General features: G+C 45.2%; 1 protein-coding gene across 1 annotated transcript in view; it reads right to left on the bottom strand.

Annotated features, from left to right (window-relative positions):
- TTC29 (tetratricopeptide repeat domain 29) overlaps window positions 1-14,613 on the bottom strand; it is a 145,526-nt gene that overhangs the window by 93,073 nt on the left and 37,840 nt on the right. The window contains exons 4-5 of the mRNA XM_055144243.1: window positions 12,640-12,863; window positions 8,642-8,827 (exon numbers count right to left, since the gene is read on the bottom strand). Of these exons, the coding sequence (XP_055000218.1) occupies window positions 8,642-8,827; window positions 12,640-12,863 (410 nt within the window). The remainder of the gene's footprint in view (window positions 1-8,641; window positions 8,828-12,639; window positions 12,864-14,613) is intronic.

Raw genomic sequence — 14,613 nt, 5'->3', positions numbered from 1 at the left:
GGTTGACTCCATGGCTTGGAGGCTGGCCTCACATTCTGGGGAGAGGGCAACTCAGAGAAGGGAACATTAAGTAAAATGTGGTCGGAGGCCATGCGGGGGGAAGGGTGTTGCGTGCCGTGCCGAATGTAAACTAGAGACTGAACACAATGGCCACTCAACACCTTTATTGCAAACCACAACACCTAATTAGAGAGAGAGAACAAAAGGGAATACCCTGCCACAGAGGCAGGGTGGAGTGTGGGGAGATGGGATTGGGGAGGGTAGGAGGGATGCTGGGTTTACTGGCGGTGGAGAATGGGCACTGGTGAAGGGATGGGTTCTCGAACTTTGTATGAGGGAAACATGAGCACAAAAATGTGTAAATCTGTAACTGTACCCTCACGGTGATTCACTAATTAAAAATAAATAAATTAAAAAAAAATCTGAGGTATTTATTATTGGAAAAGGTGAAATGGAGTCCTATCTTAATTTTTGACCCCATGCAGGTATTCAGTTTCATTCCAGGAGACAGGTACTTAATCATTATATGTCTTTATCTGAGTCATTAATAAATTTCCAAGAATTTATTTACTTATGAACGAGTATTATTTTTGGCCAGAGCATGAAGAGCTTTCAAATCTGCTTGCTCAGACTTCTTTAGATCAAGAAAGCTTTTTTACAATGTCTTTGCCTGTTGCTTTCACTGTAGTAATTGTTTGTCCTTCCTCCCAAGCTTCCAAATTTGGCATTTTCTTTTCGATTCCTTCTCTCAGCCATTCCCCTGCATAATGTAAGTGTGGTTCAACGTCTTTAAATCACTGGTTCCATTTTCCATTGTGTTAACTTTCTACTTCATCTTAGTCTGTGCTTTAAATTCTACCAACACACTTGTGGCAACACTTCTTCTGGGGCTCAAGATATTTATTTGGTCCTATCATTAAACTCTTGTCTTCTACTTGTCTTTCTGAAGGTATTAAGATTTACCTCTCCACTGCCCCAAACTACCAGTCTTGTAGACTATTTTCTTCTCTTCTTCTTCTTCATCCCTCCCTCATTCTCCCTCTATTCTGACCTCCTTGTCCTCTCTCCATTCCTTATTTATTTTTGACTGTGCCATGACAAAATGCAGGATCTCATGGATGAGAACAAACTATAAATTCCACCCCTGAACCATATCCCTGGCTCTGACAGACGGCTTTAGACCTCAGTGTATGATTGCTTTGATGCTTGATTTTCCTTGAATTTCCTGAACCGGAAGCAGTTTGCCTGCTTGCCTTGGTATTGAAAGGCAAGCAGAGCAGTCTGCCCTTGGCTTCCTCTCTGTGATGCTGCAGGCTCCTGACTCTACTGACCGTTCAGGAGGAGGTGGTAGGAGTTGCTGTTCCATGAGCACAGTCCACTCAATTCCACCACTACCTGGCAGAATTTCTCCCGGGACTGAAATTTGATCTTTACTTCACCTTGCTGGTTCTCTTCTTTGCACAGCTCTTGAAAATGCCCAGTCTTTGGGAGAACAGCTTCCTTTGAACCTGGTAGTCTTTTTCATGTTCTTTTTCAGTTTGGTCTGAAAAGACAGACTGCACCCGTCATATGACCCAAGTCACTTCATGTTAGAGCAGAATATCAAGAGTGAAGTGGAAGACATCAATCTTTCAGATACATCTGAACCCAATATACTACTCCATGTCAATTGCATCGCTGTCATACTTTTTTTTTTTTTTTTAAAAAAAAGAGGCCCAGGGCTCATGATACCCTGCATGCTAGATTCCTAGGAAAGAAAATTGACTGTATAGTTCCAAGGACACAAGTTAGGCTCCGTGCCTGTCCTCCTCCTCCTTTCATGCTGGGCTGACATGCCTGTCAGGGTTTATGCATCCTTGGCTGTAGTGTGCTGAGAATTACATGTGATTCAGGGTGGTCCTGGGAATCAAACCAGAGGCCTCACCCTTCACAGCAAGGCAGGTGCCTGACCATCATTGGCACACCTGGACCTCTCTGGGCTCAGTGCTTTCGAGGTCATCAAGCCTGATCTCCTGCAAAGCCACAGACTTAGCTCCTCTGCTCTTCCCCCTAACATAAAAGCCTACATGACAAGTCCCGCTACTGGCATGGCACAGCCCATGACTGCTAGCGCATGGCGGAGATCTCAGTCCTGCCCCTACCCAGTCATGGAGAGGCGGGTATGCAATAGCAATCAGTGGCTGGCAGGAAGGGCTTGCCACCTTCCTTTGTCTGACCCTTCACAGCAGCCGTTGTGAGACGACCTCTCTAGCCATACAGCCTCCAAGGAAAAGGAGATGGAGACCAGCACGCCGGCCTTGCTCCTGTCTCTGCAGGCTCCTCCCTGGAGCAGTGTGGCTCCTGCCGGCCTGCTGGGAGCACTGCTCGCCAGCTACCTTGTTAGCATGGCAATTGTCCCAGCAAACTGGGCATTTGTCCAGGCCACACTGCGGTGTTCTGGAAGTAAGTCAGGGACTGGAAAGAGATCAAAGACCAAGGACCTGGTCTTGAATAATCCTGAGTAGTGGGAGATCTATGGGGGTATGACTCTCAGTAATAAATTTCTTTTCATTATTATGTTGGCTTACTTGTTTATTATTATTTTTTTAATATGGGAAGGGAGTTGACTAGGATCAGGGATGGGATAGCTCCATAGCTCCAAGGAAAGTTGGACCACTGCCCTGCATAAAATTCCTATGAGTTTGTGTGTGTGTGTGTGTGTATGTGTGTGTGTGTGCGTGTGCACACATGCCAGGGGAGTGCGGGGGGGGGGGGCAGACAAAAGGAGTTGCTGTTCCATGAGCATTGGAATGGGGAGGAGGCTTGAAAGAAGGTACAGCAGTAAGGGAGCCTGCCTTGCACCCTGCTGTTCTCCATTCAATCTCTGGCAAGCTATAGAGTCTGTGGGGCCCCACCAGGAGAAATTCCTGAGCACAGAGTCAGGAGTAAGCTCAGAGCACTACTGGGTATGGCCCAAAATCCAGAAAGTAAACTACAATGAAAATGTGTGGAGGAATCACTAGAGGAATGTACGACCATGGGTAAATCTGGGGTTAAATGTGCTCCCCTGCCTCCTCCCCAGAGAAGGAGAGCTACAGGGGGTGGGGGCTGGTGCCGTGCAGTGGGGGCCTCCTCCACAAACCCACTGCTGGATCCATTTCTACTGCTGGCTATGTCGGGGAGAAGGAGCTGTTCTAGAGTGTGTCTTGGAAAAGGGCACCACGATGCTCTATATAGAATCAATCTGTGCAACTGAGGGTCCACTGAGTGTCAACACATTGTAAATCAATTCTTCTTGACGAAAAACATTGCTTTAACCCCTGTGCTATCTCTGCAGCCCAGAAAACCCATTTTTAAAAAGAGTTTTACTTATTGTAGTTTGGGTCACATTTTTACACAATGGTATTGACTCTTGTGGCTTTGACATACAGTTACTTCACCTCTACACCTCCAAGACTGGAATGCCGCCAATGCCATTGTGTTATCATCAGTCTGACTCCTCATTTTCTCTGCTTCTATCCATTCCCTTGCCTTGTCACCCTACATATCACTAAGTGAGACTATCCCGTAAATGTCTTTTACCTCTGCTTATCTAACTCAGCATGAAATCCTACTGTCCCACCCAGATGGAAATAAATGGGTTCATCTCTTTTTTATAGCTGCATAGTATTCCATTGTGTATATACACCATCACTTCTTTATCTATTCATCTGTCCTTGGATATTTGGGCTGTTTCCTTATCCTAGCTCTTGTCCTACCTAAGCACTACAACAAACATACACATGCATCTATTTTCCCAAGTCGGTGTTTTTGTGTTCAGGGTGGGAGTGGGTAAGTATCAATATAAATAAATTTTCAACCAATCAGCCAATCATCTTTTCTTTTCCTCAGAGTTCCCTGTCTGCGGAAGAACCTGCTCAATAATGGAGATCACCGGATCTCCATGCTAAAGTCACAGGTAGTTCTTAATTGGGAGTCCTCCTGGGCCTCCTCTGCCTGACTTCCAACGCCCCGGTTGCAACCTTTCAAAATCACCTCAAAGGCCAGATGGGCTGAAACAGCTGACGGAATGGCAGATGCTATTTCCAAGCCACCCCAGAGGCTGAAGGAAGATGGACCAAAGGAGACAGAAATGAAGGGTTCACTTCCTTAAGATGGAATCCTTTCCCCGGCCAGCATTCCTTGGCCCCAGAGAAGAGACTAGCTAGCCCCAGAGATGGATGGAGGGCGGGGGAGGAGGGCGGCGGTCGCTGCCAGGGTCCTAGCCCAAGCGGGGAAGGGGTGGCGTGACGCCCCGGCACATACACTGACCTGGCAGGGGAGGACTGATGCTCAGATCCACCTGGTAGTATTGGGACTCTGGACCGGCCCCTGAGCACAGCAGGGACGAGTGGCTGCTTCGCCTCTGCCCTCCACAGGCTCCTCTCTCCCGGGCATCTGGGTCCGGCTCCATCTCTGTGTGTGTTTCTAGAAGACAGGCACATCTCCCAGGGGCCCCAGCTCTGGGAGGCCACACCAGGTTCCATGCACCCACTGCTGCTGCCTGCACCCCGTCCCCATGGCATCCCGACCACCCCGCGGGGCCCCAAGAGCCCCGTCGGCCAATGAGGGCACAAGCCCACCAGGCAAGGGATCACACTCATCCTGCTGGAGGAGGCTGCCAAGCCCAGGGACAGTGGACACACTCAGGGCCGGGCTGAGGACCCGAGTCCTTCCTGTTGGGCTCGGTGGGGTCTGGAACCTGGGCGTAGCTCTGATCACGTATGTGCCAGAGGGCGGAGACTGCCCTGCCCAGTGCCTGCAGCTTCTGCTCGCCTTCATTGTCTGCAGCCCACACGCACGGGCCTCACCAGCCTGTCCCTTGCCATCTGCCGCCTGGTCCCCTGCTTTAACCTGAACGTGCATCCCTGGAGCCCGCACAGTGCCACCTGCCCCCAAGCACAGCTGCAGCCCCGCTGGTGGCCTCGAGGTCTTCATTCGCCTGTCCGGTCCCATCAGATCAGACGCCTGGAAACCCGGTCACCCTGAGCTCCGGGGCAGCCTCTGGCCAGGTGAGTGCTCCCTCCCCTCCAGCCACACGTTCCCGTTCCTGAGGGTCCTTGTCCCCTCCCCGGGCCCTGGCCTCCTGAAAATGTGCCCCCAGGTCACAGGAGTAGCAAGAGGGTTGGGTCATTGAATCCCTCAGGCAATGAAGGCATCAGACCTCTGAAGTGACTCGGGGCCTAGGAGGCTGTTTCGTATCTGACAGCAGATGGAGATAAAGCCGTCTACCTGAAAAACAATCCAGAGCCAAACACTGGACTAGTCAAGAAGCGTGGGAGCCTTGCCTCGTGCAATAAGGGAGCAGAGAGATAGCACAAGGGTTAAGACTTTTGTCTAAGAAAGACTCAAATTATGCTCACTGACATATAATCATAGCAAAATTATTTGTTAAAAATAGCATGTATTTAGAACACCGCACATATTAGTAAACTGATATAGAGATGAAAAACATTGCTTCATAGCCACACAAACAGAGAATATGGGGTAAATATACGGTTTCCTTCGGCTTCTCTAAATATTTTTTGAGCATAATTTTTAGCCACCTATGACCCCCACATTCAAAAATAATCGCTGTTGACGTATTTCTCTGTGGTGCATACCAAATATGATTGCATTCTACATTGTTTTGCATCTCGCCTTTCTGCCAATTACCACCAACATTTCTCAAATCACCATATCTGAGGTCCCTCATAGAATATAGAATAAAGTATATTCTATATTTTATACATTTTATATTTTATGTATTTTATATTTTATATATTTTATAGTTTATATTCTCCGTTTGGCCTAAAATCTCCAAAGCAATTCCTGACAAGCCTCCTGGCCTAAACGAGGCATCTCCCCTCCCTCCACGTGTTGCCCCTGACTCACTGGACTCAGAACAAACCAACCTTCTTGCTGGTTCTTGTGTCTGTGCCCCAGGTCTGTGCCTGAGTCCTTTGAACTTACCAGGTCCTCCCCAAATAGCCAGGAGACTCACTCCCCACTTCCTACTTCATGTAGGTCTCACTCTCCAGTCACATCTCATCTTGCATTAAGTTGGCAACTCCCATATAGCATTTTGCCCTTGTGCCTTTTCATACCAGCTCTTAACCCCTTCCATCCCTCTACCCCCTGTCCCCAAGTCACTCCTAACCCTCTGTAGCCTTTAGATGCTAAGGCTTGCTTTTCCGAGAAGAACACAAGTACCATGGAGCGAAGGTTTTGGTTTTGTTTTGTTTTATTTTTGTCTTGTCTTGCGTATGCCTGTTTATCCCTCAGCACAAGGTTCAAAATATGTATGAGTTGAACAAAAGGCTGAATTTGGCTCTAATCTGTCATTTTAATTTTACGGCTGCACAAAACCACTGCTTGAACGTTGCTTCAAGTATTTCACAAACCCTGTTTTCTAAAGGGGAACATACAGCCCCTAGGGGGCAACAAAAATGGGGGTGTGGATAACCTCAGGGGCAATTTAGAGCACCTTCTGTTGATTCTCTTAAGGAAGGTAGATTTCTAAGGAGGTGAGGAAGAAGTTGATTTTTTTTTTTCCTGAAACAAGGGTGGCACCTCAAGTCTGGACAACTCTGCAGTCTATCGTGGCATATATGGTTCTGCAATGTCCATCCTTAAATATAATCTCTTTGAAAAGTTCTGATTGTCCTCCCAAGGTAAATTATTGTCTTTCAGCTGGGCAATCACAATCATTCCCCCCTCCAGTCCCCACCTGCCCTGAATGCATACAAGCTTAAGAGTCCAGACTCAGAATTCCGTCATTTCCCTAGTCTTCCCTGCTGCTCCCCTCCCCTTCACTCCTCAGAAATGCTTTCTACAGGTTGCTCTACCTATGAACTCATCTAATTAAGGATTAACAGGAAGTCTATTGTTCCCTCGCAGAATTTAATCCTTATCATGACCTTTGTAAATCCCACCCATCTTCCAAGCCCCTCATGCCCACACCCTTTCTGTTTGCATGGTCTCCCTCCTTAGCCCGCCTCGAGGAAATCTAGTCTACATGGAATCTTTCCTCTCTGAATATTTTAAGAAATTTCTCTATCCAGCACTTTAGATGGGTCCTGAGCTTGTCCAAGCTCTGCCACACTGTAAGTTACACTGGCATTCATTGAACACAATTTCCTGAAGCACAAAACCCCTTTCTCAGCTTTCCTCAAAGTTGCAGGCAGTCCTAGACATAAAATAATACAGATTTTCTAGTTTAACTCTTTAGCCAAGGTCTCAATTTTTTGGGAGAGAGATTTTTGAAGGGAAATAAACAGAATAACACATGCTGTTTCCTTCCTCCATCCCTCCCTCTCTCCCTCCCTCCCTCTCTCCCTCTCTCCCTCCTTCCCTCCCTCCCTCCCTTCCTCCCTCCCTCCCTCCCTCCCTCCCTCTTTCCTCTTCTTTCTTCCTTTCTTTCTTTCTCTCTTTCTCTTTCTTTCTTTCTTTCTTTCTTTCTTTCTTTCTTTCTTTCTTTCTTTCTTTCTTTCTTTCTTTCTTTCTTTCTTTCTTTCTTTCTTTCTTTCTTTCTTTCTCTCTCTTTCTCTCTCTTTCTTTCTTTCTTTCTTTCTTTCTTTCTTTCTTTCTTTCTTTCTTTCTTTCTTTCTTTCTTTCTTTCTTTCTTTCTTTCTTTCTTTCTCTCTTTCTCTCTCTCTCTCTTTCTTTCTTTCTCTCTCTTTTCTTTTTTTCTTTCTTTCCATATTTTTGAGGTCATACCCCACAGTGCTCAGGGCTAAATCCTGGCTCTGTGCTCAGGGATCACTCCTGGTGGGGCTTGCAGGAACACATGGGGTGTTGGGAATAGAGCCCAGGTCAGCCACATGCAAAGCAAGTGCCACATCCACTGTACTATCCTCCCATCCCCTTCCTCTATATTTCCTTTGCATTATCTAGACACGTTCACCCTGGAAACTTCGTAGCTAAATTTGTATTCGCATTCCTCATAAAACTTACTGTACAAAACTTCTTTCTCATGAGTTCACTGTTTCAGACTTGTTTTAAGATTATTAAGGGTGCAGGGACACCTAAAGGAAGGTTTCCTTCAGAAGTTACTGTAGGCTGGAGCGATAGCACAGCGGGTAGGGCGTTTGTCTAGCATGCTGCCCACTGGGTTTGATTCCCAGCATTCCATATCATCCCTGAACACCACCAAGAGTAATTCCTGAGTGCATGAGCGGGAGTAACTCAAAGAGCAAAAAAGCAAAAAAAAAGTTACTGTGAACCTGGCTTGGAGGGATCCGAGTCCCAGGGCTCCTGTTGTGGTTGGTCAGGAGGGGCCACGGGGCTCGGGGGTAACCACGGTGGGCTTTTCCTTTCACCCCCGCCCCATCCTTCTCAGCCATGAGGAATCAAGGTAAAAGGGACAAGGCGGGGTATTTCATAAGAAATCCCAGCGGGACCCCAGGTAGTCCGGGTGCGGGGTTGGGGCGCCAGAGACGTGACGGCCCTAGGGGCGCTCACACTTGTGCCTTCTCTGCTCTCTCACATCCAGGCGCTCAAGTCTCTGGTGCTTTTCTGGGACCAATGACAGCGTGACCCTGCCCCCCCCCACACACACACACACACTTGTCTTCTAGTTTCTAGTTGCTTAGGTTCTGGACCTTCCAAAGCCCCCGAACTGGCCTGGCTGCAGGTCACTCACCTTCTTCCTCGTAGAGAAAAGCCATGTTGCTGTGCGCCTCGGCCTCCTTCCTCCCGCCGTCCAGTTTGATATCTCTAGCCACCTCAAAGCACCGTTCAAAGAAGTGGTTCCTGACCCACTTGTCTTCGTTATTATTGAAGTAACAGGCCAGGGCGTATAAGTTATCATAGACATTTTCAGGGGATTCTTCAGAGAGAGAAACATCCAGAATCTGCATTAGAAACACCTTTCGCCTGGAACTTCCTTTCAAATGGCAAATCAACGGGGAGAGGGCTTTTTCCTCTTTTTTACTCTTCCCTTTACAAGTGAGTGAACACATTTGTAAATTAAAGTAATGCTCCGGAGAAAAGCAACAAAAATAATTTCCCTACAAACCTTGCAATGTGTTAGAATTGACTCACTAGTTAATCGAAGCACTGGACATTTTCTTTCTTTTTTCTCTTTTTTTTGGGGGGGGTCACACCCAACATTGCACGGGGGTTATTCCTGGCTCTACACTCAGGAATTACTCCTGGCAGTGCTCGGGGAACCATATGGGATGCTGGGAATTGAACCTGGGTCAGCCACGTGCAAGGCAAATGCCCTTCCCGCTGTGCTGTCACTCCAGCTCCTGAACATTTTCTTTAAAAAATATATTTTTTAAATTATTGAATCACCGTGCTTGAGTCACCATGAGAATCACAGTTATGAGCTTTCATGTTTGAGTTTCAATCATTCAATGATCAAATGATCAAATCCCTCCACCAGTGCACATTCTCCACCACCAATGTCCCCAGTACAATCCCCCCTTTCCCACCCTTCCCCTGCCCCCATGGCAAACAGTTTCCCTCATACTCTCTACTTTGGGGCATTAGGGTTTGTAATACAGATACTGAGAGGCCATCATGTTTGGCCCTTTACCTACTTTCAGCACACATTTCCCATCTTGAGTGATCCCTCCAACCATCATTGACTTAGTAATCTCTTCTCTATTCTAGCTGCCTTCTCCCCAGCTCATGAGACAGGTTTCCAACTATTCCTGGCCCTAGGAAACACTGGGCATTTTAATAAGAGGAAAGTCGGGATAATAATTCCAGCAACATGCTCAGTTCTTTTAGAGGAAATGAGTACACAGTCTCATTGAGGACTTTTTCAGTTCTCTAGAGAAACCAGTGTTTCTTCTAAGCTTGGCAAACAGGTAAGTCAAGAAAAGAAAGTGGATAAAGCAGGATATTAGCACCAGATAGATGGTACAGAGTCCAAGTTACTGGCCCTGAAGGCAGTCAACTCCAGTTCAACCCCCAGACCACACTGATGCTATGTTCTCATGAATTTTCATTACTGCAGTACCAGGTAACAAAATATATGTAATAATTTTACCTTCCCAGAGAAATGCCTGATATACATTGCAGCAATTTTTATGCTGGGGCCTAAGGTTTTGTTTCTGAGTCCAATGGTGTTTACACACACACACACACACACACACACACACACACACACACACAGAGATGAAAGAAAATTTATTCAGAATACCAGATTTACATGCCAAAATTCAGAATTCCCATCCTTTTTTTGATTACAGAGAAGTAGTCAATTTTTTGTTTGTTTTTGTGATCAGGAATCACTCATGGAGGATCTGAGGAACCATTCATGGTGCTTAGGATTGAACCAAGGCCGACTGCATGTAAGGCAAATGCCCAGCTCGCTGTAACTATTGTTCCAGCCTCCGCCCCCCCCAATTTCCAATCTGTCCATAAAAATACTTATGATTTTAATGTATTTTAATTCAATTAAATTAAAGATAAAAATATTTTCTTCAATACTCAAAACATAAAGAACTTACTAGAGAAAATACTGTGGGGGAAAAGTGAACAACTTAAAGTCCCAACTGGGGAAGGCAGATTCTCTCTGGTCTGTGTTCTCATGAATCTCTAGTTTAAAAAGTCTCAGAAACTTGTAGTACATATTGAAACCTTTGGATTTCATTGTAAAAGTGCTAGAAAATTTACATAATTTTCAGCTTACAGAATTCTTTTAGCCTACTCAGTAAAAGTCAATGTTCAGGAACTTTATACACACACACACACACACACAGACATACGACAAACTAAGGTATACTTTTCATAATGAATGAGGAAAACAGACTTTAATCTGTTGGAGAGTTGTGGATATACTATATACTGTGAGGGGCTGTGCATTGCCTTTTTTTGGCTTAAGAATGACCTCATAACACATATTCAAAAGAACAAAAGCAACCAGTGCTGGCATGGATGTGGGGAAAAAGGGATGCTCTTTCACTGTTGGTGGGAATGCCAACTGGTCCAGACTTTCTGGAAAACAATATGGACAGTCCTTCAAAAACTAGAAATTGAGCTTCCATATGATCCTGCAATACCACTTCTGGGAATATATCCCGAGGCTTCAAAAAAGCACAGTAAAAATGACATCTGTCTTATGGCTCAAAAGTATTTTAAGTATTTTTTTCCCCCTGTAACTAATCCATACACTGATTTAATTATAATCAGGTCTGAGGTCTATATTCTATATAATATTTTTATTTTCATCTTCATTATTTTATGTATATTTTGCAACAATGAGATAATATACTAGTAGGAAAATTGTCCTAAAAGCAATAATCTATCATGTCACTTTGCATATTTTTAGGTTTTTCTGTCCTTTCAGCGTTTCTTCCTAAAATTTTTTGTTTAAGCATATCTAAGTGGGTAATGTGGTTTTTTCTATCAAGTTCTTTAATGAAGCCTCTGTTGTTGAATGATTCAGGAGCATGTTTTTACAGGAAAAACAACATATTTTAAATAGGTAATTGGAGTAATAGGTTTTCAGAACATTTATTTATGTCACATTTGAGAAACTTCACTTAAATGCATCTTGTATTACTACGTGTGTAAATTTTAAGAATTTTAAAAAGAGTTTTCTATTATACAAAAAAAAAATGACATATGTACCTATCTGTTCATTGCAGCACTGTTCACAATAACCAAAATCTGGAAACAACCCGAGTGTCTGAGAACAGACGACTGGGTAAAGAAACTTTAGTATATCTACACAATGGAATACTATGCAGTTGTTAGGAGAGATGAAGTCATGAAATTTGCCTATAAGTGGAAAGACATGGAGAGTATCATGCTAAGTGAAATGAATCAGAAAGAGAGAGACAGATATAGAAGGACTGCACTCATTTGTGGAGTACATAACATAACACAAGACCGACATCCAAGGACAGTAGATAGAAGTGTCAGGAAAATTGCTCCATAGTTGGAAGCCTGCCTCAAGAGCTTGCAGGGAGAGACAGCTGGAATAGAGATTAATAGGATCACTAGAAAATAATGGTTGGAGGAATCAGTCGGGATGGGAGATATGTGCCCAAAGTAGATAAAGGACCAAACATGATAATCTCTCAGTATCTGCACTCCAAAACATAATGCCCCAAAGTAGAGAGTCTGGGGAATACTGTCTGCCATGGAGGCAGGGGGAGGGTGGGAAAGGTGGGGGTATACTGGGGACACTGGTGGTGGGGAATGTGCACTGGTGGAGGGATGGGTGTTTGATCAATGTGTGATTGTAACTCAGACATGAAAGCTTGTAACTATATCTTATATGGTGAATCAATAAAAATTTTAAAATAATAATAATTTTTTAAAAATGAGCTCACACTGGGGCCAGAGTCATAATACAGTGGCTAAGGTGTTTGCCTTGCACTCGGCTGACTGGGGTTCAATCCCCGGCATCCCCTAGAGTCCACTGAATCCACCAGGCATGATTCCTGAGTGCAAAGCCAGGAATAACCCCTGACCTCTGCCAGGTGTGACTCAAAGTAACAACAACAAACTGACCTCACTGAGACGCTGCAGGATAAAGCTGCCCATTGATTCAGGTGCCCTGGAACTTTCATGGTGGTGGCTAAACTAAACAGTGCTAGCGATCTAGAATATTCCCGGAGGACCCCTCCTCCCCTGACCATTCTTTGGCAGTGGCCTTCCTTCCCTCCCTCCACGTACTTTTCCTGCCAGCCTCCTCGGCCTTGGTCAGGTGGTAGTAGAGACGGTCCAGCTTCTCCGGCTGCTCCTCCAGGGGTTTCTGCGGCCAGAAGGTCTCCTTCTTCTTGGCGATGTGCCTCATGCTCTCCCACTTCTCTATCAGCCCGAAGAGTTCGATGAAGGCCTTCAGGAAACCATCGCGCAGCAGATCCACACAGATGTTCTTCTTGTACGAGTTCCGGTAGCTGTGAAGAAGAAGGATGATGCTCAGTGCACTGCCTAATCTTTTACACCTGGCCCAGCCTTCCCACTTCTAACCAAACAGCTTCAGGTTAGAGAAAGATGCTAGGAGCTTTCTAGAGACAGTGAGTTGAGGGGCTGGAGCGATAGCACAGCGGGGAGGGCGTTTGCCTTGCACGCGGCCGACCCGGATTCGGTGCCCAGCATCCCATATGGTCCCCTGAGCACCGCCAGAGGTGATTCCTGAGTGCAGAGCCAGGAGTGACCCCTATGCATCGCCGGGTGTGACCCAGAAAGTTAAAAAAAAATAGATACAATGAGTTGAATGAAATTCCATTTTATGGGCACCAGTTCAAGAGATTAGCTTCCTTGGATAAGAACAAAAATGAACAAGTAAGTTAGTTGACTGGTGTCTTAGTCTGTTCAGATTTTTCTAACAAAAACCGAAAAAGGGAGTGGCAGGTAGCTCTGGAGATGGGAAATCCGGGAGAAGGCACCTGCAGGGCTGTCTGTTGGCTCGAGCCCCTCCCAGCTCAGAGCCGGCCCCACCCAACTTCATGTTCTGGGGTTGAAGGGGCCAGGGAGCCCTCTTGAGTCTTTGTAATTAGGTAGCAATTCCATTTTTTCCATCTAAGCACCCCAAGAATTCTTTGTTAATATCATCACCTGTGCAGGTGGGGTTACAATCTATGAACTGGGGGTCGCAATCATTCAGAGGCAGCAACTGACAGTACCTCCCAATACTAAATATAGTGGCCTCCCACCCAAAGAAGTCAGGCAAAGTGTACATATCATTTAGTATTTTTGAAAACCACAGTTTATATTCAGTTTCCCTGTACTTTATGAAAGCTAATTCATTGTGTGCATGTATGAAGATAAAGTTTGGGAGCCACACCAGGCAGTGCTTGAGACCAGATGTGGTGCAGAGGATTGAATCTGGTTGGCTGCCTTCAAGCCTTAGCCCTCCTAATATTTCTCCTGCCTCTACATACAATTCTAAAATAATTTTGTTAGGATTAAGAAAAATGACCTGCGGACCCTCTGCTCGTAAAGACTATGATCCAAGAGGTCTTCTAGCCCATTTTGGCACCCAGAGTGGCTTCTTACAGACGTGCATCTAGACTCTGAGCTGTACTACGACTATGTGCCACCCGGGGAGGGATTTTCCCTTTCCACCCTGTTTTTCTGTGTGGAAAATGGCGGCAGCGGCGGCACCATCCACGTGGCTCATAGAGTCTTCATTCTCAGTAATGAAAAGAAAGTATTAAATGATGCCTTTTCAGCAGGCCTGATTGTTGGGGGGAAATTCCAAACAATAATAGCGAGTTCTCTATTGAAATATTGAATGTATTCAAAGTATAGAATACATTCAAAGTATAGAGAATAAAATGAAGAGCATTAGCTACTTAGGTGAGGGCTGGGTGGGAGGGGGGTATATTGGGGTTCTTGGTGGCGGAACATGTGCACTGGTGAAGGGATGAGGGTTCAATCATTGTATGACTGAGATTTAAACCTGAAAGCTTTGCATTTTTTTTTCTCACGGTGATTCAATATAATAAAATAAAATAAAAAAAAAGAAAAACAACCTGCTATACTAATATTTACCTTTTACCTTACTAATAAAGAGTGCACAAGGAGATAAAAGTGACAAATGGATATTTCATTATTTATCAAAAAATAACTCCCAAGTTCTAAATAAAATTAGTTCTATGCCCCAGTTATGTGTTAAATGGAGAATACAATCAAAAAAGATTT

This window comes from Sorex araneus, chromosome 7, assembly GCF_027595985.1.
Source record: "Sorex araneus isolate mSorAra2 chromosome 7, mSorAra2.pri, whole genome shotgun sequence".
NCBI lineage: Eukaryota > Metazoa > Chordata > Mammalia > Eulipotyphla > Soricidae > Sorex > Sorex araneus.
This window is presented reverse-complemented; position numbering and strand designations above follow the sequence as displayed.